Source organism: Harmonia axyridis, chromosome 2, assembly GCF_914767665.1.
Source record: "Harmonia axyridis chromosome 2, icHarAxyr1.1, whole genome shotgun sequence".
Lineage (NCBI taxonomy): Eukaryota > Metazoa > Arthropoda > Insecta > Coleoptera > Coccinellidae > Harmonia > Harmonia axyridis.
This window is the reverse complement of record NC_059502.1, coordinates 12,689,165-12,711,838: the sequence shown is the minus strand read 5'-3', so window position 1 is coordinate 12,711,838 and position 22,674 is coordinate 12,689,165. Positions and strand designations below refer to the sequence as shown.

Here is a 22,674-nt window from a genome sequence, read left to right as displayed (position 1 = left end):
CTTCATTTTCATAAATATTTGTTCAACATTGTTCGCGAAATGATGAGAATAAAAATAGTGCCTGAAACATCCAGTAGACGCCCCTAATACGTGATAAAATTCGGTAAAATTTATCAGAAAGAAAGTTGACAAGCCTAATGAGTGCATGTGTTTTTAGCGTCAAAAACTCGTGAACACTAACAATAATATGAGGAAGATTACAAGACATCTGGATATTTATGAATACGAGGCGTGTATTTTAAGTAAGTTCTCCATTTATTTTTTTCACATTAAATAACATTTATTTAATAAGTTTTGTACATTGCTGTAAAGCTTGAAATCTAAGCTATTTTTCTATGTAATCGCCATTCACTTCCATGAGCTTCCTCATTCGTACGACAAACTTTTGTATCCCCTCCTCGAACTACGATCCCGCCGCCTCGCACAAGAACGAAATGACCGCTTCATGAACTTCTTCATCGGTATTGCAGGTTATTCACCAAAATTGAATGAATAGAGTCTCTACTGCACACATCTTGGAGTTTTTCGGCCAATTGACCATATTCACCGTCGCCATATTGTTTTGCGAGAATACCAACTACCCAGTGTTCCCAACGGAGAAATTTTGAGTTTACTAGAAAAATACCGCTAATATCAAAAATACTATCAGCCATAGAGACTATTCTTTCACTGACTATTTCCAAAAATGAAGCGAAGCCTTCATTTATACACTCGGCCACAATTAATTTGTTCAGAAAACCACCTTTCACTAATGTTTTTATTTCCAAAAGGTGAAATTTTTGCAAAATATTTTCCCAAACAAGCCTATCTGACGTAGCAGCCAGAAAAGGTACACATAAACTTCACTTAGAAACTTTATATTGTGGAATTTTTCTAGTAAACTCAATATTTCTTCGTTGGGAACACTGGGTAGTTGGTATTGTCGCATAACAATATGGCGACGGTGAATATGGTCAATTGACCATATTCACCGTCGCCATATTGTTATGCGACAATACCAACTACCCAGTGTTCCCAACGGAGAAATTTTGAGTTTACTAGAAAAATTCCACAATATAAAGTTTCTAAGTGAAGTTTATGTGTACCTTTTCTGGCTGCTACGTCAGATAGGCTTGTTTGGGAAAATATTTTGCAAAAATTTCACCTTTTGGAAATAAAAACATTAGTGAAAGGTGGTTTTCTGAACAAATTAATTGTGGCCGAGTGTATAAATGAAGGCTTCGCTTCATTTTTGGAAATAGTCAGTGAAAGAATAGTCTCTATGGCTGATAGTATTTTTGATATTAGCGGTATTTTTCTAGTAAACTCAAAATTTCTCCGTTGGGAACACTGGGTAGTTGGTATTCTCGCAAAACAATATGGCGACGGTGAATATGGTCAATTGGCCGAAAAACTCCAAGATGTGTGCAGTAGAGACTCTATTCATTCAATTTTGGTGAATAACCTGCAATACCGATGAAGAAGTTCATGAAGCGGTCATTTCGTTCTTGTGCGAGGCGGCGGGATCGTAGTTCGAGGAGGGGATACAAAAGTTTGTCGTACGAATGAGGAAGCTCATGGAAGTGAATGGCGATTACATAGAAAAATAGCTTAGATTTCAAGCTTTACAGCAATGTACAAAACTTATTAAATAAATGTTATTTAATGTGAAAAAAATAAATGGAGAACTTACTTAAAATACACGCCTCGTATTCATAAATATCCAGATGTCTTGTAATCTTCCTCATATTATTGTTAGTGTTCACGAGTTTTTGACGCTAAAAACACATGCACTCATTAGGCTTGTCAACTTTCTTTCTGATAAATTTTACCGAATTTTATCACGTATTAGGGGCGTCTACTGGATGTTTCAGGCACTATTTTTATTCTCATCATTTCGCGAACAATGTTGAACAAATATTTATGAAAATGAAGGCATATTTTTTAGGATTTGTTTCTTCAGGAAAACTGCTTGAAGTGATTTTGAAAAAGTTATAATCAGCGATCTACAAAAATTTCGTGATAAATCGGAAAGCAAGAAGTATTTTTTATTTAGTAACAAAATCTCTCTATCTTCTTCTAAGGGGCCGGTTATCTCTGGTTCTACCATATGAGATGTTATTCTCCTAATCTCTACCTTCCATATTTATTTTGACTTCTGCAGACTTTGCATAAATAATGAAAATGAAAATATCATTATTGAATAACGACCCAACTCACAATCCTATACTTTCAAACTTGGTTTGTTTTCGTTTGGAAAATTTATTTTAGTCGTTGCAAAAAATAATTTATTTCAATCAGTTGAATGTTCAAAATTTCAAAGCATAAAAACATTTTGACAACAAATTATTATGTTGATTTGATGGTTAAACTGCGCTTACTAAAGCGATAATCATTTTCAGAGGTTTCTAGCTCTTAAATTGTAACTTTAGACGCTGGATTCCTCCAATCCTCCAACCAGAAAAATCAACCAATTTGTTGATGTTGTTTTTATGGTAAAATTAACATTCTACTAGCGATTCTAGAAAGCATTTTATGGAGTAATTTCATTGCTAAGATGAATAAACGATATGATTCATTATAAAGTATTTTTTGTCGGTTAGTTTATCTAGTTGACGCCGGGTTCTCATGAAATGATCTTCGAATGAGGCATGAATATTCGAGTAATTTATTTCACACATATGTATGTATCGGAAATTAATTTGGTGGAAACCGCAACCTGATGAATTCAACTGTTTTCAAGCTATAAGAAAAAATTGCTGAATGGCTTGCAATGAAACTTTCTCATAACTTCTTTATTAGGTACTGGTACTGGTACACTTTTTCAGTGGGATCCATTGGCGTTAGGTATTATTTGTTTTTTATCGCAATGAGTTTTGAAGTTATATTACAAGCTCTTGTTTTTCTAATGTAAACCATAAACATTTCTATAAGAAATAAAAGTCAAAACTATCATTAGAGGATATGCTCTATGATTATTATATTTAATGTTCTGTGCTCTATACTAAATTGCTGATTGCCCAAAATGCTCGGTGCAAAGAACATGTGTGTACTCTATGATCCGATGCTTCTGTGCTAGGGATGGGCAAGGGACAGAAAACTATCGATATATATTGTATCGATATTTTCTGACACTATCGAAATATGTTAGAGTAAAAATATCGATATATATCGCTGTAATATTTTAGTGTGGGAAAAATTTTTTTGAATTCAATAAAGTAAACTAAAGTAAATATGTCGAAAATATTGGATATTTATTTTATAGTCCGATAAATCAGGATTTTCGACTAATGGAACTAGAGTATAATATGATTCGTGAAGTCGAAATCATAATGTGAAATATAAAAAAATATCGAATTTGATACTGTGAAATCTATATAAATATATCGATAATATCGGTTGAAAATATCGACAATCGATAGTATCGAAATTGAAAATATCGATGATATTTATCGGAAATTTTCTGAAAAAATAACGATATTTCCATATATCGATATTTATTGCCCATCCCTATTCTGTGCTTCTGTCAATACGTAATCTATGATTTGTTACAAGGGTTCAGAACAGTAAATTAAATTCTTATAAGAAAGAATAAAAATTAGTTTCTTGAGAAAGATGGCTTGCAATATAACAAAAGTACCCTTACTTCGTACAATTACGGTAGGTTAAAGGTATTCTTGAAGTTGATATGTAAATGGAAAATTATGACTCGTTGACCTGTTATGTAAACTCTTACCTACCCAAATTTTCATTTCAGAACAGATCATTTGCTTCCGCAGCAAATGTAAAACCAATTGGTGGAGTATGTGATTATGAAGTTAATAATTCAACTGTAAATGGTGTACTCGTCACATCTGCAGAAAACAATTCTCCAATCACTAGAGTATCAATTATATATAGGTTTGTGATGATTTATCTATTCAGAATTCCGATTGAACATAATTTTCACTTTGAAGGGCTGGATCCCGTCAGGAATGTAATGATAATCAAGGCGTTGCCCATGTATTAAGAATATGTGCTGGAATGACAACAAAGTCAGCAAGCCAATTTGCTATTACACGCAATATACAACAAGTTGGAGCAAGTTTACACTGTACACTTGATCGAGAAACAATTTCTTATACTCTCGAAGGAACAAGAAGTGCAGTTGAACAGGTTTTACCATTCCTTTCTTCTGTTGCTACAGAACAAGAATTCAGACCATGGGAAATTGCTGATAATATTGGTAGGTTACGGTTGGAACTAGCTACACGTCCACCACAGGTAATTATATTCGTTTACTGTGAATCTATAATATAATAGGGGTTTGGATTTTCTATTTTTTTTAGAATCATTTAATCTCTAATGATTGACTCTATTGATTTAATCTGCAATTGGCAGTATAACACATATATTAATTGTTTCAGTTGAGGACTGTTGATCTCCTACATAAAGCAGCCTACCGAACTGCCCTAGGAAATTCTCTTTTTATTGCCAAATATAACCTTGAAAAAGTTGGCCCTGAAACTTTACAACATTTTGTGAATTGCAATCTTACTGCTGACAAAGCCACTGTTGTTGGACTCGGCATAGATGCTAAGGAATTGTCATATTTCGTTGAAAAGGTCAAATTCCGTGAATCTTCAGGTACAGCAATAAATCCTTCGCCATATAAAGGTGGTGAAGTAAGGTAAATGAATTTTTCTTTTATTTGAATCTAATAAAAAAATTATCTTAAATCCATGGTATTTTTCTAGTAATTTTCAGTACTATAGTTGTTTTATCTTTTGAATTCAACAACCAAATTTCAATATCTTTGAAAATAATCATAATTTTTCATTCTTTCACAAAGTATTATGAAATAACATTTTTAGATGTGATAAAGGAGGCGATTTGGCTTATGTAGCCATTGTTGGAGAAGGTGCTGGTCATAACAACATGAAAGAAGCTGCAGCTTGTGCAGTATTGCAGAAAATATTTGGAACAGGTTCTTCTGCTCCATATTCAGTTGATCATGGTTTGTTGAGGAGTTCCATCAAAGTAACAGATTCCTATGCTATCAGTGGTCTGAATGCTAATTATGCTGATACTGGTCTTATGGGAGCAATGTTTGTTGCACCTTACGGTGTAGCTGGACAGATCGCAGAAAATGTTGTCGACATTTTGAAGAATGGTAGAGTGACTGATGAATGGGTTAATAAAGGTTCGTATTATTGAAATCCTACTCAAGTATCTCTGCCACAGATCTAAATATTCTTATTTTTTTCACTATATAATTTGCCTTATTCAAAATTACCCTCACCTGAATTTCACTCGTATATGCACAGGAGTACATTTCAAGACATTTTTCATAGTTCAACCTCTTCAATAGGCAATATGATTGTATAACATTGTCCTATTTGTTGACATTCTCATTAATTAGACTTAAAAGGAAGATCTACATCAATTTGACAAAAAACTGTTATGGAATATGAAGAATGCTCCAAAAACTCAAATATATAATTAATACTCATTATCTTTAATGAGAAACCAACTGGATAGGTGGAGTAAATGATAATTGTGTTTTGGAAATATCATTTTTTCATTGAAATCCAAACAGTCATCATAAAATATTAAATTTCTTGAATCGTGAAAAAATCTGTGATAGTTGACAAATTAATATTGTTTTTAGGAAAAAATCAACTCAAAGTAGCAGTACTTCTTGCTAGTGAAAATGGCAAAAGTGTTGTTAGAAAGTTAGGACAGACAGGTGCTCTGACTGGAAGTGGAATATCACCAATTCAATATGTCAACTTGGTGGATTCTGTTACAACTCAAGATGTAAACAATGTAAGTAGTAAACTTGAGGTTTATGACAAACATTTAATTAAATTCTGTTCCTTGCAGGTACTACAGAAACTTGGAAGCAAATTAAGTATCTCCTCATTTGGAAATCTGACATGCGTTCCATACTTAGCTGACCTCAATTAAAATTCTACTATATAGATTATCATACTGTTGATATATTTCGTTTAAAGACCTGGAAATAAGAGTCACATTTCCTTGAATTTTGTTAATTAATTTTACCCCTCACAACCTGAAAACTTAGTCTATAGCTACTCACGTCCAATGGGAACACATTTCTATGTGGTTTACTTTCAATTTAGATTTCTACCAGTCCGATATTTTTGATTGATTTTTTAATTTCACAGAAGTGAAACTTGTTTGAATAAAAAACAAATCTTAAACTTTCCTTCCATGAAACTTTCTAAGTTGAATAGATTGTATGGAACCGAATTGAATAAAAAATCTTCAAATTTGCTTAATGTTTTATTATTATCACAACAATACTCTACTCTGAATAGGTGCAGGCATTCAAGAATTATTTTGAGGCTAATTAATTGATTGATCTCATATTTTTGAGGCTTCATTTCCCATTCTACATATTATTTAACATCTGCAGCAAAAATGATATATCATCAGAAGCAATTAAATTAGCCTCGAAATACCTTTTGAATGCTTGCACTGATTCCCTGTTTTTCACATTGAGATTACTAAATAAATGAAAAATGTTTTCAGAATGTTCTATAAAAGTTGTTCTGTAAATGCGACAATACATTAATAATTCCTTCAATGGTGGTTGGATGGTACTTCCACAAATGACTTTTGACTTTGATGTCCAATCCAACCATGTAGTGGATTCCTCTAATTTGTCAATTTTATTCTTTGCTTCATTGTCAACTCGTTTAAGATTAGTTCTGAAAAATAAAAGTAATGCCTTACCCTTTTTTTTTATATCCTATAGATCATTTTGTATTTGATGCAATTTCAGATAAATAATCATATTGCCAAATTTGATACAAACATAAATTTTTGTTCCATTTATTAAATAAATTCAGTGGGTGTACTTACATTTTATCCTTCAGCTGACAGAATGTCCTATCTATTTCTCGGTCAATACAGACAATTAATTCACTTTGAATTTGGCGTAAATAATCATCATTCGAACTGTTTACACTAAAAGCAAAAAATACAATCATTTTATCAAACTAAATAATTCTAAATATATTAATGAATAATTTTATGGTTAAGTAACGAATTACCAAAAATTTTGAATTCCTACCTTTCGACATGTATGATTTCTTCACTTTGATTGGTTAATATTGGAAGAAGAGTTTTAATTTCTTGCAACAATTTTTCCCACGTCCTTTTATGTTCAGGAAGAAATTCTTTCAATATAGTGATGTCTTTCTGAATTTTTTTTTCTATTTCGCCCATCATCTGAATACACACACAAGGTGAAGAGAATGCCTATCATCAAGTAATAAATACTGCCTATAGTTTCAAATAGTCCCTGATAAGTGTTCAGTTGGTTGTTTATTATTAGTATTCTGTGGTTGTTTCATCAACGGAAAATAAAAAAATATCAAAACATAAACATTAAGTGATTTCGACCTAACCAGCGTTGCCAACCCAAAATCTTGAGATTACCGTATCAGGGACGAGAAATTACCGTATTTGGGACACTTTTACCGTACACAGAACCACAGAAGTACATAGAGAAAGAGATAAACAATTCTTTCTATTCTATGGCCATACCTAACCTACAAATTGTAATTTAAACTTGTCAAAATTTAACTAAGCCCTAAATCAAAGATTAGGGAGAGAAAGAAAAAATGCTTTGTCAAATTAGTGGAATTTTTAATTCAATTGAATAAACATAATAAAATGTACAGAAGAATATATACATGAAAATAAGTAATATATAAGTAATCTTAAATGTGAATCATTATTCATTGCATAGATTTCTTAGTTTTTGATTTTTTGTATTCACTTAACAAGCTTAACAAGCACATTTCTTTCAAGTCATCATCATATCTTCTGTTGAATTTATTAACAAAGTTTGCTTTCAACTCATTAGCAAAAATAATATGAGCATCTTTGGAAAGGTATCGTTTTGATTCACATATCAATCTTGAGATATTTCGAAGACTTAAGAATGAAGAGAGAGGTTAACAGATGATTTTTACAGGTTGTTATTTTACATGAACATAGAATGTAGTGCTATTACACAGAAATAAAACTTCTTTTTATCGATACATTACAATTTCAAAAGCCACTATTACAATGAGCTCAAAAAAAAAATCGCAATTGAAATTACGAAATTACCGTATTTCGGCGTACGGTAGCCCATTCGGACCGTATACCGTATTTGGCATCAATTTACCGTACAAATACGGTAATTACCGTACGGTTGGCAACGCTGGACCTAACCTAACCTGGTTATGATCATAGAGAAATGAAATTATATGTCTATGGTTTCATTCAATCATTCTTTCTCGCTTATTGGGCTCAACCTTTGGTTATGTACCCAGTCACAAATTTGTTGGATTTCTCCTAATTTTCCCACATGTATTACATATAATTCACACTCGCATTCATCCTTATGTCAACATACATTTTTTATTATTTCTCAAAGACTTGAACAACCACTAAACATCCATGCCCTCACCGCTTAGAACATTAATAATAATCTATCTATATTCTATGTCTAAAGCCAGAACAAAATGACAGAATACCCGAATGCACGTTGCCACATCGACAATTTATCTGAATTGTCGGAAAAATTTTGATATTCTTCTTCGTTCATTCCTTCGTAATTTCGTACTGAAAATAGAGCTGGCAACGTTTTCAATTCGGCTAGCTCAATTGTGATTGGCGCGTCTAAGCTTTCACTCTCTTGTATTCGGGATCGGGTTCAAATGTTTATTTTCCGTTCCTTCTATCTATATTCTAAGCCTAACCGGGATTCGAACCCGGACCTTCGGTGCCGCAGTCGAGATCTCTGTCGACCACGCCACAGAGGCGGCATTTGTCTATGGTTATGATTGGTAATTACCTTAGAACATTAATAATCTATATTCTGAGGTAATTACCATAGAGTAAAAACCACAGAATACTAAATATAAAAACTAAGATGCATAGAATACCTGGTGTGTTTACTGATTCGATTTTGTTTCAGACTTTTTGAGAGACCCACCTGTTGCTTTGGTGGTCTGCTTCACCAGAGTGCTGTAAGGTGGCGCTCTTTAAAATTTTTCGAATTCCCGCATCTGCCTGGTGCCGTTTAAAAAGGAAATACTGATTTTAGACACTGCAAACATTCACAATAAATTACAATTCAGTTCATATCGAATTTTTACTCAAATGAATGGAATATAATGACAGACCATAGAATATAAAATATTATTGTTCTATACTCAAAGTTCACGACAAGAGCGTAGAAATAGGGGGATACTGGGGGTTATTACACGGTGCTCCTAAATTGAAGATACAAATGAAAATGACAGATTTCCGGATCATTTTAAGAAAAAAAAAGTCCTATAACATGAGTCCCCAAACATTTTGTTTTGAGATACATGTGTTGAAGTTCAAGTTATTTTCTCGTATAACCTTCCCTTCACAAGATATTTAATATGAATTGGCCATAGATATTTCAGTTTAAAGTTTTCACTATGTGATATGCTAATTTTGAATGCAAATCTACAGGGTGATATATTTTCTGGAAGGATTCCTGCTTCCTTCCTCCAAAACTATATTTTGGTGAATGGCTGTTAGTTTAGAAAAATGTAGAAAAAAAACTCTGGTCCAGTACTACACTTTTTGGTTTGTTATAGTTTTCTCGTATCTGCTATCGATTTCGAGGAAAATCTCTAGTAATCCTCAGGAAAATTCAAATTATTATAAAGATCCAGCTAGTAAGCTCTAATGAATGCATTAATTATAAGTTTTGGTATTTATTCACCTAATCTGTAGCGAAGATTAATAAATATTTGATAAACTGTACGACACACTAGAAACAACCTGTATATTGAAAGCGAAGCCTTTGTGGGCTCATATTCATGAAACTGTTTTTTCTCAAAATTATCCAAGTAATTTCTCATTTTCCTTCGTAACTCTTATTTGAGAACAAGGTAAGAACAACCGAATTAGTAACAACAAAAATTATTTCGAGTAATTTGGTTCAAACTTCATTATCAGACTTCTTTTTCTAACATTACAGATATGAATAAAAGTTGTCGTCAAAAATTTTTTTTTCGATTATCCCTCCCCAAGAAAAAAAAGATCTACGCCCTTGGTTCACAAGAGTCGAGAATTGAGAGAAATGTCAAATGTAAACGATGTATGCGCCATCTGAAAAGCCCGCGATCCCTCGAAATCAAGTATGTAGGTATAAATCCGAAAAATCTCCCGTTTTGTCTGAAAGTTTTACAGGTATAAGTAGACACACCAGGTATTCTATGCATCTTAATAAAAACCGACCCCTCTATGACTATAACCACAGAACACATATTAACTATAGATTCTGTGCTCCATAATTCTAGATTCTGTGTTCCGTAGTAAATATTTCATGGTTGTAGACTGATAGAGATTAAATATATTAATATTATATTTCCACGCGCTTTCTTCATATTATTATAATGCATATTATCTTTGGTGCCGTTGTAATGATGATTTTTTCAAATAGATAATTAAATTAGAAATATGTATACTTCTATGTTTCAGTCAATGACAACTGTCATTCTGTCAAACGTGACAACATCACTGTAATAGCATAATAATTAAATCGTCCTCAAATTATTTTTCCTTATGTTTTACTTTGGTCAATTGGTGTTAATTATATAGTATTGGAAAGCTTAAACATCAATCATTGAAGAATTATAATACATTATGCAGCACCAGTATTGGGTCACGAAAAAAAGTGTTCAAAGGAAATTGGGTAGAAAAGAAGATGAATGTGTTATCTCTTCTGATGCGGAGTTGGACGCTAAATTAGAATTATTCAAATCAATAAATGATAGTTGTCTTCAGTTACAACGTTTTATAGACATGTATAAAGAAAGGTTGTGTTATTTAGCTCAAGAAGAACATACACTTGGAAGATATTTGAAAGAATGTGGTAAAAATGAAAAAAATGATAGTGCAAGCAAAATAATGGTTACTGCAGGAAAATCACTAGCATATATTGGTCACCAAAGACTGACTATACGACCTCCTTTGCTAAGATTACATCATGAAGTAGATACATTTACAGGGAGAGCAGTTGTAGATACTAAGATAACGGTAGATGAAATGGAAAAATGTCGTACTGAATATAGAGCTGCCTTAAGTTGGATGAAATCTGTTTCTCAGCAACTTGACCCTGATACTGGTCATGGTGTTGACAAATTTCGTAAAGCTCAGGGTTATGTGAGATTAACAAAAAATAAATTTGATAAATACACATTGGCATGTCTTCAAAAAGTTGACTTATTAGCTGCTGCTCGATGTAATATGTTTTCTCATGCATTAATTCCCTACATAAATGCCTTATCCACCTTTGCAACTAAGGCAACTGAAGTTCTAAGCACAGCTGGTGAACACTTGGATAAGGTAGAGCCTTATGATTTTCATATAACTGCCGAATTAGCCATTCCAAATGAAGATAAAGATAAGGAAACATTCTTTAATGCAGAATATTCTGATAAAAATGAGGATCCTAAGAAAGGTGGAAAAGAAAGCAGTGAAGGAAGGTATAAAGAATGCCTCTTAAATATAAGCTTGAAATCTTGTAGTCACTGCATTTTGCTTTTATTTTGCACTGAAAATATTGTGATCGATAAATTTTGGATATCTACTTCATTGGCGGTTATTCATTAGGAAGGGTGAAAGATATCCTCTTTTTCTGTCGTTTCAGATCATTATGTGGATAGATTTTCCTTCCTTTGAGAAATTATACTGAAAATTAATGAATGACTGACCTGAAGTCAGGACTTTTGAGCTCTTGCTCATACTTATATTCATGTCATTTTTTCAAGAAATTTTGCTTGTAGATTTGCTTCATATCCTTTATTCAGTATCTGAAGTCAAAACGTCCTGGTCTATAAGACAAGAAAATATAAAATGACTTGATACCTCAACTATCATTTATGACTTTTGAAATAATTTTCTTGATAATACAAAAAAGGTATATGAGAATAATACTTTTGATGTATGCAATAATTTATCAGCACCAAATTAAGGCAGAAAACATTTCATATTCAAATTTGTCTATTTCAGAAGGAAGTGATTTTTATCGAAATTTACAAATTAAAAAAAATATGTTGTTTCTTGTGCCTTTTTGCACTATCTGAGAATAACAGCCTTCTATCAAAAGAAATTCTGTGGTTCAGCGAATTATCAGATCAGAAAAACTTGATTATTATCCCATGTATATTTTTCAATTATTGAGTAACCAAAATTCTATATGGGTATAACTCTGACCTTAAACATTTTTGGAAAAAGCCAAATAGAACATGTCTAGTACTACATTGAGAGAAGGATACAAGCCTTCAAGCAGTAGATCTGCAACAAATACAAAATGTTTTAATTGAAGGGTGGGGCAAATTGGAACAGGGCTATACTGGATGATCCATTTTAAGGGATCCACTGAACTCCTTAGGAAGAGACTGCAACAAAAATTATTTCAAATGAAAGTTTCTTAGTCTTCAGAGGGACATTCAATGTAACCTTGTTGTTTTATTTCAAGAGCAAGTAGATTTTTTGAATAGGGAATAATCATTTTTCTTTGCAGAATCTCATTCATCGTTAAAAAAACTATGATTGCATTTCAATAAAACACTTAATTTTTTAATTACATTAAAAGTGTTTATATTTATTTTCATCAAATCAACGTGAATTTCCAACAAGGACTGAATCCAAGATTTCATATTGTGTGGGACCAAGCATTAAAGGATATTCCAATTCTCATAAATTTTGCTACAGCTGAATATTCTGATTCTTTTTAACCGATTATAATGTTATGGAAAACTTTTCTGGCGAAAAGTATTTTAGTTAGGAAGTCTCCTGTTTAATGAACTAGAAATATTTCTACACTAATATTACAAGAATTAATTTTTCCACATGAGCACAAATTTTTCTTATTTTGCATTGAAATCTAATTCTTGATTGTAATCAATCCATGAAAAATGGGAGTGGACGATTAAAAGGCTAAAGGATAGAAATAATTCTTGAAAATTTTTTATATCGGTCTATACAAGATAATCTCAGAAACTAGTAAGTAATAATTACTTACTAGCTTTCACTAAACTCAATTGTTTCAGAGATTATCTTGTATAGACCGATATTCAAAATTTTCGAGAATTATTTTGTCCTTTCGCTCTTTTTATCGTCCACTCCCATTTTTCATTGATTTATTCAATGTACATACACTTTCTACTGCTTCATTTTATTTATAAACAATATTATTTGCCTGCTGTTTCTAGAGCTTTTATGTATGTAGACAATACTAGGAAACATTTTATTGTGACAAACATTTTTTAGTAAAACTCAAGATGAGGTGAATGATGTGATGAATCTTCTTGGTGATGACTTTTCATCACAAGAAACATCAACCCATAACATCAGTGAGAATTTGACTACAATTAATTCAAATCCATCACTTCTGGATTTAACTGAAGATGAGAACAATTCTGATCTTCTTTCAAAGGACTTCTTCATGCCTTCAAATTTGATGCAAGGCGGCTTCAATTTTACCAATGATGATCTCGAAAAATTGGAGAAAACAGGTACAGATAAAGATCTCCAGAAAAAAAGTGACACAGCAAAACAAGATGCACAGATGTCATGGCTTAGTTTATTTGAAGAGTTAGATCCTTTGTCTAACAAAAACTTATCGAATAGAAATGGAGACCAACTGTAATATCACTTCTCTATTTTATTCTGGGATGACAGAACATTGCGTTTTTTTACTATTGAACTGAAAAATAGCTAGAGTATATTATATAATTTAGTTACAAAATTGAAGATTTGTTGGAGGTAATTGTGATTCAGAAATGAAGTGGCAATTTTGTCAACAGAACTGAGATGAAAAATATTATACACTTTCTTGTGTAATTTCTATATAATTGTATTTTATCTCCATATGTATAGAAAGGCGTATAAATATGAAACTATGTATCTAGCTCAAATGTTGATTTGATAATGGAAAAATACATATTGTATCAAACAATGGGGTCTTCACAGTTTTTTGAAAGAGATACCACATCATCTCTTATAATACTTTTTCGTGGGTACTAAATGTTGAGTATTATGTCTTTTTTCCAGAAGCAGTATTTTATATGAAGAACAACTTATCATTAACTTTTATTATCTCAGATTCAATACAAATTTCTAAGATTTTTCAAGAAATACAAGGATATTGTAAATACACATTAAAATATTCCAAAGAAGTAATACCATTTGCACATCCAGGGATTAGTGATAGTGTTAAGTTATAAATTAAAAATTAGCTAAATGAATGAACAGAAAAATAATATAATGCCCCATTATTATTATGAAGTATTTAATCTTTTTTGGTGTCTGTATTATATTATTTCTCTTTCAATATTCATTCTAATTAGACCAACCAAAATAATATATTTTTTTGCATTATCAGCAAAGTATTTACAACTCTCATTACATATGTACAGGAATTCCCTTGATAACTGAAAATCACTTGCCTAAGTTTTTTTTTTATATCTACTATTATCTGATACCTCTACATCAACTATAATTTTATAATAAATTTGGCACTTAATATTTACGTCTCTATTTTAAAGATTGGACAAATTCAGTATATTTTTATATAGCAACCAAACATTTATTATTTAATTTTCAAACCAACTAAATTCATGTCACTTGAATTGAAAATTAATGTAATATATAACCAAGTCACTATAGTATTCAGGATTAATCATTATGAGTGATTTATAATATGTTTTATGAGATATTATATTTTTACCTCTTGTCCCATAAAAATTGCATTAATTCATAATCTTATTGAACCTTCAAGGTCACTGTACATACATTTCATAAAAAGGATTATGGTGAATCATTGAATTCAATGATACACAATATATAAATTCTGCAATTTGCTAATTAAGAATATCAGATTCGAATAAGTGTTTATATCATAAAGTACTATATTAATCTCAAAGACTTTGAAATTTGCCTCAGTACATTTTTAACATCAAATTTCTAGTCTTTCATTTTGAAGTTATTTCATTTTTCATAGTTTATAAAGTATATTGTGGTTTCATTCGTATGAAATATAAATTTCATATTAAATTCTTTATTAATTCCCCTACTCCTTTATAATTTCCTATTGTTTTTCAAATAATTCTTTTTCTATTATAATGGTAGAAATCATGAAACTCCACCAATTGGCGTGGCACAATAATTATGCTTCCTTCTTCTTCTCCTAAAAGCTGCATAATGACCATAAGGTGTATTTATAACGTTATTTTTGGTCTTGCAAAAATATTATCTCCTGAAAAGTTTTAATTGTTCAACACACGCCCTATACATATATTCATCAAACTAAAATTCCTGTGGTAGAAGAATGCGAAATGTATTCCAATTTTACGCTTAAGATAGATGCACCTCTATTATCCAAAAGAGTTAAAGCTTTTATAAAACCACATTTAGTACCATCATTCAAAATTATTTTATTATTGAAGATAAAAACAGCTAATGGTGATTCGATTTCAATGAAGCAACAACGAAATATTCGAATATCCATACCAACTTTGGAATTAATATAGAAGTCTTAAAACACTCCATTCAGAGTTTATTATTAGCGAGAAAAAATTATGAATTACTTCAAAAGAAATACTCGTATATTTTCAATTGAAAGCAGGAATTATAAAATTATGAATTACTTCAAAAGAAATACTCGTTTATTTTCAATTAAAAGCAGGAATTATAAAATATAGTAAATTAGTCAAATGTTAAAACATTCATAATTGGCGCCAAGCATGCGCATCGAAATTTTACCATTCCCAGGTATTAGATAGCACAAGAAATAGTAGTTCGTGACCATCGTCCTCCATTCTATGAGTAATGAGTTTGTTTTGTTGCTAAATTTGTAGTAGTTATTATATAAATATTTTTCAAATTCATGTGAAATTGACGAAATCATTCCTGGACGTAATTTTAACATGGACAACTCAAATTCGGAGGGTGTCGTCCTACCGGACATTTCCGAAGCCGAACAATTAGCGAGTGAGCACGATGGCGGAGATGATGGCGTTTCTGTTGTTCCGAAAACCGAGAAGGTTCCGGTCACTCTTTCTGTGCGACATGGTGGTGTTCCGGTATCTTTACCAGTCGGTTCTCTTATTGCTAGTTCCTTCAATGTTATTACACAAGAACAACTTTCTCAATTCAAACCAATGTTATGTGTTGATAACAATGGATACTTAGCTACTGACCCCACTAGTGGTGAATTGAAAACAATTGTAATTCAACAAGAAGAAGTTGGATCGAATAATGCCTCTTCCAATTCCAATACACCAAGTATTGTTGGATCATGGAGTGAAGCAGCTAGTTTACCAGTTTTGCCTGTAAGGTGCAAAAATACATCGGCAGTATTACATAAAAATCGATTTGGTTCAGGTGGCAGAGGGCGTTGCATAAAATCAGGTAATCAGTGGTACACACCGAGCGAATTTGAAGCAGTTTGTGGTAGAGCATCTAGTAAAGATTGGAAAAGAAGTATTCGTTTCGGGGGACGAAGTCTCCAAACCCTAATTGACGAAGGTATGATACTTGTTTGATGCACTTTTAAATTTCATTTTGTATTAGGTTAGATCTAGATTGTTTTGAGTTGTAACCGAAAAACCAATTTTTCCCGCATTTTCTTAAAAATAATCATGAGTTGTTCTGTTGCTTTTTTATGCAGTCAAGCTTTATTATTTGTTTTGATACAATTACTGCTATAATTAATTGCTTTGATATACAAATAGATAGGTTCCTATTCTTGCAGAAGTCTTATGAAATTAATTGAATTTATTCTTTTCTTAGGTATCATCTTACCGCATGCTACCAGCTGTACATGTGCAGCTTGTTGTGATGACGAGTCGGCAACTGGTCCTGTACGACTATTTACCCCTTATAAAAGAAAGCGTAAAAGGGAACATGAAATTGGCGGCAAAATGAGAGACCAGAATGGGCTTAGTGATAGTCAACAGTCGAAAGAAGAAGCTTGGCAAAACTTAGCTGAAGGACTCGATTCAACTGATTATCAGCTTATGGATTCAGTGACTTTAGTTGATCCAGTATTATCATTGAGAAAATTAGAAGATATTGCAAATCAAATTAATCGTTTGTCTTCTGAATTTCGAAGAGGATTAGATGAACTCAAAGAAACTATAAATAGACAAAATGATAAATTCCAAAGAGATAAAGAAGAAGCTATTTTGGCAGCCAGAGTTGAAGCACAAGTAGCTGTATTACAACCAGATGGAACTACAGATTCAATATTGCAGCCATCAATTGACAATGAAAATCACAAAAAAGTAAGTAAAGTGAATAAAAACATAATGAGCAATAGAATATTCAAGATGAATACATATGTTAAATGACTTGAGATATCAATATTAATCAGGAATATAAAGTTATTTTGTTGTAGTATTGAGTCATAGTGTCAGCTTATACAGGGTAAAAATATTCAAAGTTTGATATATTCAAGTGGGTCAAACTGAAAATAATTTCTCATCTTTGAAAACTCTAGTTTTCAAGTTCGGCAGATTAAAGCAGGAGGAAGTTTGGGTTTTTTATATTGATGGTAATGATTGCTAATCATTGCTAATAATATTTGTTATTTTCAGTGTGCAAATTGCAACAGGGAAGCAAATGCAGAGTGTTCACTTTGTAGAAGAACCCCGTACTGTTCACAGTTCTGTCAGAGAAAAGACTGGGCATCTCATCAAGTCGAATGTGTAAGAGGAGTAACAACAGAAGCTGGTTCCCAGCAGTCCATCATGCTCATTGTTGAAAGCACTGATCAACAATGAAAGTATATTTTCTTAAGGAATAATTATCCATTTTCTGGATATTGTATATTTTTCTGTATTGTAAATATTTGCATATATATATTTATAGTTAATTCATATCATACTTTATTATGGAATTTTCTCCCTCTGACCACTTGTGATATTGATTGATACAGAAGAGGATAAGAACTTTTCAAAATGAAATGTAAAAAAATTTTTACAAAGAAACCAAAATGTAATTGTGTAAATCATGACCAAAGTAATTGATCATAATAGCAATGTTATATACCTAATATTTTGACAAGCACTTCATTCATTGTTTCTGGTGTGGAAGTTATGGAACAAATTTGGTGAGGAATTCAATAGTTAGTTTTTGTATTAAGAAGAATAGTATTTTTTTTTTCTATGACTTGAGAATGAATAATATTGAATTTGAAATCAACTAGCAATAATCTTCTTTTTAAGTAATTTTATGGTTTGTTTGAATCATTCTATTCACTTTTGGGTCTGTCTCAAATCGAATTTTACTGTTATGTGAAGGCTTACAGCTGATATAAATTTTTAAAATTAAGGTAAAAATCATCTGTACTAGCTCAAGAAAAATTTTAATTTTTAGATCTAGGAATTCATTGGGAAGTCGTTATTTAATTTCTGGTCATTTTTTAATATCGTTATATTTTCAATAAATACTTACTCTTTCTTTGTTCAGTAATTTCAATAATAAACCTTCAGAATTGACAAGTTTCTTTCAATCCCTAATATTTCCTTCTTCAACATTTCAAATCCTCGAGTCGAAATTGCATAACATAAGGTAATTTGTTTTTCCAGAGTTCAGAACTTTCTACGATAACGTAAAAGCTATTTCTATTAATTTTCTGATAAAAAAGGATGCTTGAGAACAAGATCAATCAAGTTTTTATTTGTTTTCATTTCAAAAAATTAATTGACATTCACTCAGAAGATGATTTTTTTAATGTCACTTAATGTTTATGACATTCAATAAAGTCCACATAGGTGTATATATAATAAGTCTTTAGAATATAGATAGATAATAATATTCTAAGAATAATTCTGAAATAATTTAGGTCTTTAACCTAAAACAAAATAAGTTGTCAGAATGACGTCTTAGATTTCTTCTTTACCCACACACAATCTGTCAGTTAACTCGTATACCGCTGTCACTTGTCCGTTGTGACTGTTCGTAGAAAAATGGTTCATACTTCGTTTCATTTTATTTATTGAGATCGAGATGTAGTGTTGATTATTTGTTAATTTTGTGGAAGAAATATTTTTTTAATATGGGTGACTTTCATATAGACATTTCCACTCTCCCAGAGGATGTGAGAGAAAAATTAGCTGAACTTGATTTGGAATTATCTGAAGGTAAGAACTTGCTTTGGTCTCTTCCCATATCCTACAAGATTTGTTGATTGTCAACATTGCAATCGATACTAGTATCATTGAGGAATACTTCTAAGTATTCAGGAAATTTTATTACTTTCACGAAATTAACGGAAGTATTTTTATTGCAAATGAACTAACAATATAATTTATACCTGCTCCTTTCTTAAAATGAACCCATACAGTGATTTAGGACAACCACTTTTTTTATGTACTAACCCCAAAAATTAATTACTTCCTCAACATTTTCATGATATGTCTTTCAGTTGTTAAGTGTGCAAAACTGAAAAACTATATGTTCTATCAGAATGTCAGGTCCTTACGACAAATCTTAACACATTTATTACGCGAATTACATTGAAATTGAAATAATTAATATGTTTTTTTACCATTATTCGCCAATTGAATTTTATTTACCATGACTCATAGGTCATCGCAGCAGGTGCTGTCATACATATATAACTGTACAGTTAGACGTATACCTATTCCAAAGCACAAGCTATGGAATTATTATTGCCAATTTCAGAACCTCACAATAACCGAATAATACTGAAAATGTTCTCTGAGAAGAAAAACAATATGTGATTACTCCAATTATGTGGTTAATTGATAAAACTTCAATAATCAAGTGATTATGGTACCTACCTGTGAAAATAATTATTTGTTGATAATAAAATCTCCAATGAATAGCTGAATGTATATGAGTATTTGAATTTCAATAGATTATTAGATTAAATTGTCATTATCTCGCTCTCGTTTGTAATTTTCGATATTTATTGGTTAAGTACGTATGTTGTTCTCTATATTATTTTTCTATAATTTTGTTTATTATTATCACAATTTCGATGATTTATCTTTGTGTCACTGATAATAAATATATTCAATGAACTCGAATCGCTCCCTAGAAGACTTATTAAGTTCATGGAATAGTTTCTTGTTTTTTGTCTTCTATTATATGGTTTGAAATTATCTCTATCACCCCATAATCATATTATTATAATTATGACTACGTAATGAATAAATAGGTAAGAATAAGTAGCACGTACATAAATATATTATTATGAATGAATCAGGATATGACTAGTTTCAGTATTAGAAATAGATTGTTTGCGAACAATAATTTGTGATTTATTGTTTCCCATGTAAAAATCGCCGTTGTTTATTATAAACAAGTTGCCTTTGTATATAAACAGTTTATATACAAAGGCAACTTGTCTCAAGCAGCTAGAATTGTCAGATGTGAATAGGTCAGGAAAAATCTAACGCTTGACTCATTTTCACTAGTATGGTATGGTGCTTTAGGTACATGGTTTTCGTTAAGTCAGTCGCTTACGGGCAAGTAGAGTTGTTTTCCTATTAGATTAGATTTTACCCTGAACTGTGCAACTGTTTTTTTCGGCTGGGCCCGAAAAGATGATTAAAAATAGTAATTTACGTAACAAGTCCGGAAAATAGGGTGTTTTTTTGGACGAATAGACAAAATTCCAGGACGAGCGTAAGCGAGTCCTGGAAGTCTGTGAGTCCAAAAAAACCATTTTCGGGCGTGTTGCGTACAATATTTTTTCGGCAACCATGTAAAATAACACTATCGCTGCTGCTTTCCATATTTTATTGCGATTGCGATAAAAAAACATGCAAATTTTTGACAACTAATTTCATATGAACTGTCAGCCGTTATCTCGGTTGATATGGATTCTATGATTCTTTTCCGGCCTAGTCCGGGAAGTACGTACTTTCCGGACTAGGCCGGGAAATGCTACTTTCTCAGAGAAAAAGCGTCCGGGAAGTGAGCACTTCCCGGACGGTTGCCGAAAAAAATAATTTATGAGATTGTGGGTGTTTTGAGTGACAACTTGTTTTGAAGGCAATCCGATGGCTTTCAAGAATATCTACTTAAATCAATTAAAGATAAGACAAATCAAATAAATCATGGAAATTGGAAATATTCAAAAACATTCATTTTGACAAAATGAAATGGAGACCACGTGAGGAAACAGAAACGTCTGAAGTTTGAAATGACTCATCATTATTTACCGCTCAAATGATCTGCTCAGATGCCTACAAATTTTTTCAATAATTTCTATGTGTACCGCAGGCATAACAAGGAATAGACAAGTCAAAAAAAATAATAAAGGAGAATAGTGTCATAGAACAATATGCAGGCGTGGTCGAGGTTCTTCTCGAAGAAGACGTTGCAAAGATGAGGTTGGAGAACCGACGAGATCACTATTTCTTCTTGCCCACCGTCCTTATTGCCACGATCGACAGGACCGGCTTTGGCTCTAGGCGAAATTGTGGAAATTCAATAAAAGAAAATGTTATTCGAACATGTATTTGTATTATTGGTGTATCATCTGTGTCGTCAAACACAAATTGATTTTTTTAAATTATTCGAGAAACGGTTTTTTGATACAGGAAGCAGCAGTAGTACCTATTTGAGTTGTAAAAATTTTAGAGGCTTTTAAAATCTTCTACTTTCAGCTCTGAGAGATAAAGATGAATAAGCCAACAAAGGTTTCGATAATCATGAACTGAATAATAAAAATCCGTAGCATCCGTGATTATAAAAAAAACCCAGGATAATCAAAAATCCACCGATACGATACAAAACCTTACTTCTTACCTTACGATTGAGGAGTCAAACCCCGAGCTGGAATATTTTTTCGGGTTTCAGGGGGGATTGTAACAGTACCGTTCCTAATATAGCTTAGGGAAACAGTAACAAAGCTTTAACAGAACACACTCGACAACACATAAGTTACTGCGAAGAAAAATAACAAAATTCAAAGCAAGCATATTCGTTTTAGTCAAAGAATCATCTATACCGAAAATTAATCCCTGTAAAACTTTTCTATTTATGACATATGAATTCTTGAAATATAAAGCAATATTTCCAAAGACTTGAAAGACGGAATCATAGAAATTATAAGTAGGGTTAACGACTCAGACATATGAAATCACCAGAAACATTAATGAAATATAATATAATGGAAGAATTATATTTCACATTTCATCTAAACCCTACATCACTGCTTTCTTGGTAAATATTTCCTCTTCATTTCATATTTTGATCTAAATCCGTCCATGACAGCTGTTAAAAGATAATCTCAAATTACTACGCCGTTGCGTAATTTGATATAATCATAAAATTCCATTCAAAAAATTGATTTCAATCATTTTAACGAAAAATTGAAAAAAAGCAGTGATGTTGAGTTAGCTCGTTCATTCAAGCCTACAGAAATGTACATATGAATTATGCATAGCGTTATAAACATAGATAGAGTAGGTATACGTAATTTTTACATGTCACCAACATGGTTAGATTACGTTGTCGTATTATGATATATTTTCAAATCCACAATTTTACTATATCGTTATGAATGTATATTATATTGAATGAAATATATTTATTTGAGTGATTCCCGATTAAATATGCAAATTTGAATATTTGGAATCCGCTATTTTTTCTAATTGTCGAATT

At 31.7% G+C, this 22,674-nt stretch overlaps 5 protein-coding genes across 5 annotated transcripts in view; 4 read left to right on the top strand and 1 right to left on the bottom strand.

Annotated features, from left to right (window-relative positions):
* Positions 1-3,493: 3,493 nt before the first annotated feature.
* Positions 3,494-6,258, top strand: LOC123674039 (cytochrome b-c1 complex subunit 2, mitochondrial-like). The gene is made up of 7 exons (XM_045608862.1): positions 3,494-3,639; positions 3,737-3,879; positions 3,936-4,242; positions 4,386-4,648; positions 4,833-5,161; positions 5,630-5,787; positions 5,845-6,258. Exons 1-7 carry the CDS (start codon positions 3,595-3,597, stop codon positions 5,926-5,928), a joined length of 1,329 nt encoding a protein of 442 aa, XP_045464818.1. The 5' UTR covers positions 3,494-3,594; the 3' UTR covers positions 5,929-6,258.
* Positions 6,255-7,398, bottom strand: LOC123674040. The gene is made up of 3 exons (XM_045608863.1): positions 7,061-7,398; positions 6,850-6,954; positions 6,255-6,695 (listed from the first exon to the last, which is right to left on the bottom strand). Exons 1-3 carry the CDS (start codon positions 7,216-7,218, stop codon positions 6,377-6,379), a joined length of 582 nt encoding a protein of 193 aa, XP_045464819.1. The 5' UTR covers positions 7,219-7,398; the 3' UTR covers positions 6,255-6,376.
* A 3,125-nt stretch (positions 7,399-10,523) lies between these two features.
* LOC123674038 (islet cell autoantigen 1) lies at positions 10,524-15,084 on the top strand. Its single transcript, XM_045608861.1, has 2 exons — positions 10,524-11,510; positions 13,300-15,084. Exons 1-2 carry the CDS (start codon positions 10,669-10,671, stop codon positions 13,676-13,678), a joined length of 1,221 nt encoding a protein of 406 aa, XP_045464817.1. The 5' UTR covers positions 10,524-10,668; the 3' UTR covers positions 13,679-15,084.
* Positions 15,085-15,823: 739 nt separating this feature from the next.
* On the top strand, positions 15,824-18,491 carry LOC123674037 (deformed epidermal autoregulatory factor 1). The gene is made up of 3 exons (XM_045608860.1): positions 15,824-16,557; positions 16,822-17,315; positions 17,628-18,491. Exons 1-3 carry the CDS (start codon positions 15,957-15,959, stop codon positions 17,811-17,813), a joined length of 1,281 nt encoding a protein of 426 aa, XP_045464816.1. The 5' UTR covers positions 15,824-15,956; the 3' UTR covers positions 17,814-18,491.
* A 479-nt stretch (positions 18,492-18,970) lies between these two features.
* The window catches only part of LOC123674035 (disco-interacting protein 2), a 114,568-nt gene continuing 110,864 nt past the window's right edge, over positions 18,971-22,674 (top strand). The window contains exon 1 of the mRNA XM_045608857.1: positions 18,971-19,175. Within this exon, the coding sequence (XP_045464813.1) occupies positions 19,091-19,175 (85 nt within the window). The 5' untranslated portion in view covers positions 18,971-19,090. The remainder of the gene's footprint in view (positions 19,176-22,674) is intronic.

Excerpts from the sequence above, each read along its gene's own strand:
- LOC123674040 (XM_045608863.1), bottom strand. The coding sequence starts at position 7,218 with ATGATGGGCGAAATAGAAAAAAAAATTCAGAAAGACATCACTATATTG. Across the intron at positions 6,955-7,060 it reads GAAATCATACATGTCGAAAG|TGTAAACAGTTCGAATGATG; the intron begins GTAGGAATTCAA and ends TTTTGCTTTTAG. Across the intron at positions 6,696-6,849 it reads TGTCAGCTGAAGGATAAAAT|AACTAATCTTAAACGAGTTG; the intron begins GTAAGTACACCC and ends TTTATTTTTCAG.
- LOC123674038 (XM_045608861.1), top strand. The coding sequence starts at position 10,669 with ATGCAGCACCAGTATTGGGTCACGAAAAAAAGTGTTCAAAGGAAATTG. Across the intron at positions 11,511-13,299 it reads AAAGAAAGCAGTGAAGGAAG|TAAAACTCAAGATGAGGTGA; the intron begins GTATAAAGAATG and ends AACATTTTTTAG.
- LOC123674039 (XM_045608862.1), top strand. The coding sequence starts at position 3,595 with ATGGCTTGCAATATAACAAAAGTACCCTTACTTCGTACAATTACG. Across the intron at positions 3,640-3,736 it reads CCTTACTTCGTACAATTACG|AACAGATCATTTGCTTCCGC; the intron begins GTAGGTTAAAGG and ends TTTTCATTTCAG. Across the intron at positions 5,162-5,629 it reads TGATGAATGGGTTAATAAAG|GAAAAAATCAACTCAAAGTA; the intron begins GTTCGTATTATT and ends TATTGTTTTTAG.
- LOC123674037 (XM_045608860.1), top strand. The coding sequence starts at position 15,957 with ATGGACAACTCAAATTCGGAGGGTGTCGTCCTACCGGACATTTCCGAA. Across the intron at positions 16,558-16,821 it reads CCAAACCCTAATTGACGAAG|GTATCATCTTACCGCATGCT; the intron begins GTATGATACTTG and ends TTCTTTTCTTAG. Across the intron at positions 17,316-17,627 it reads ACAATGAAAATCACAAAAAA|TGTGCAAATTGCAACAGGGA; the intron begins GTAAGTAAAGTG and ends TGTTATTTTCAG.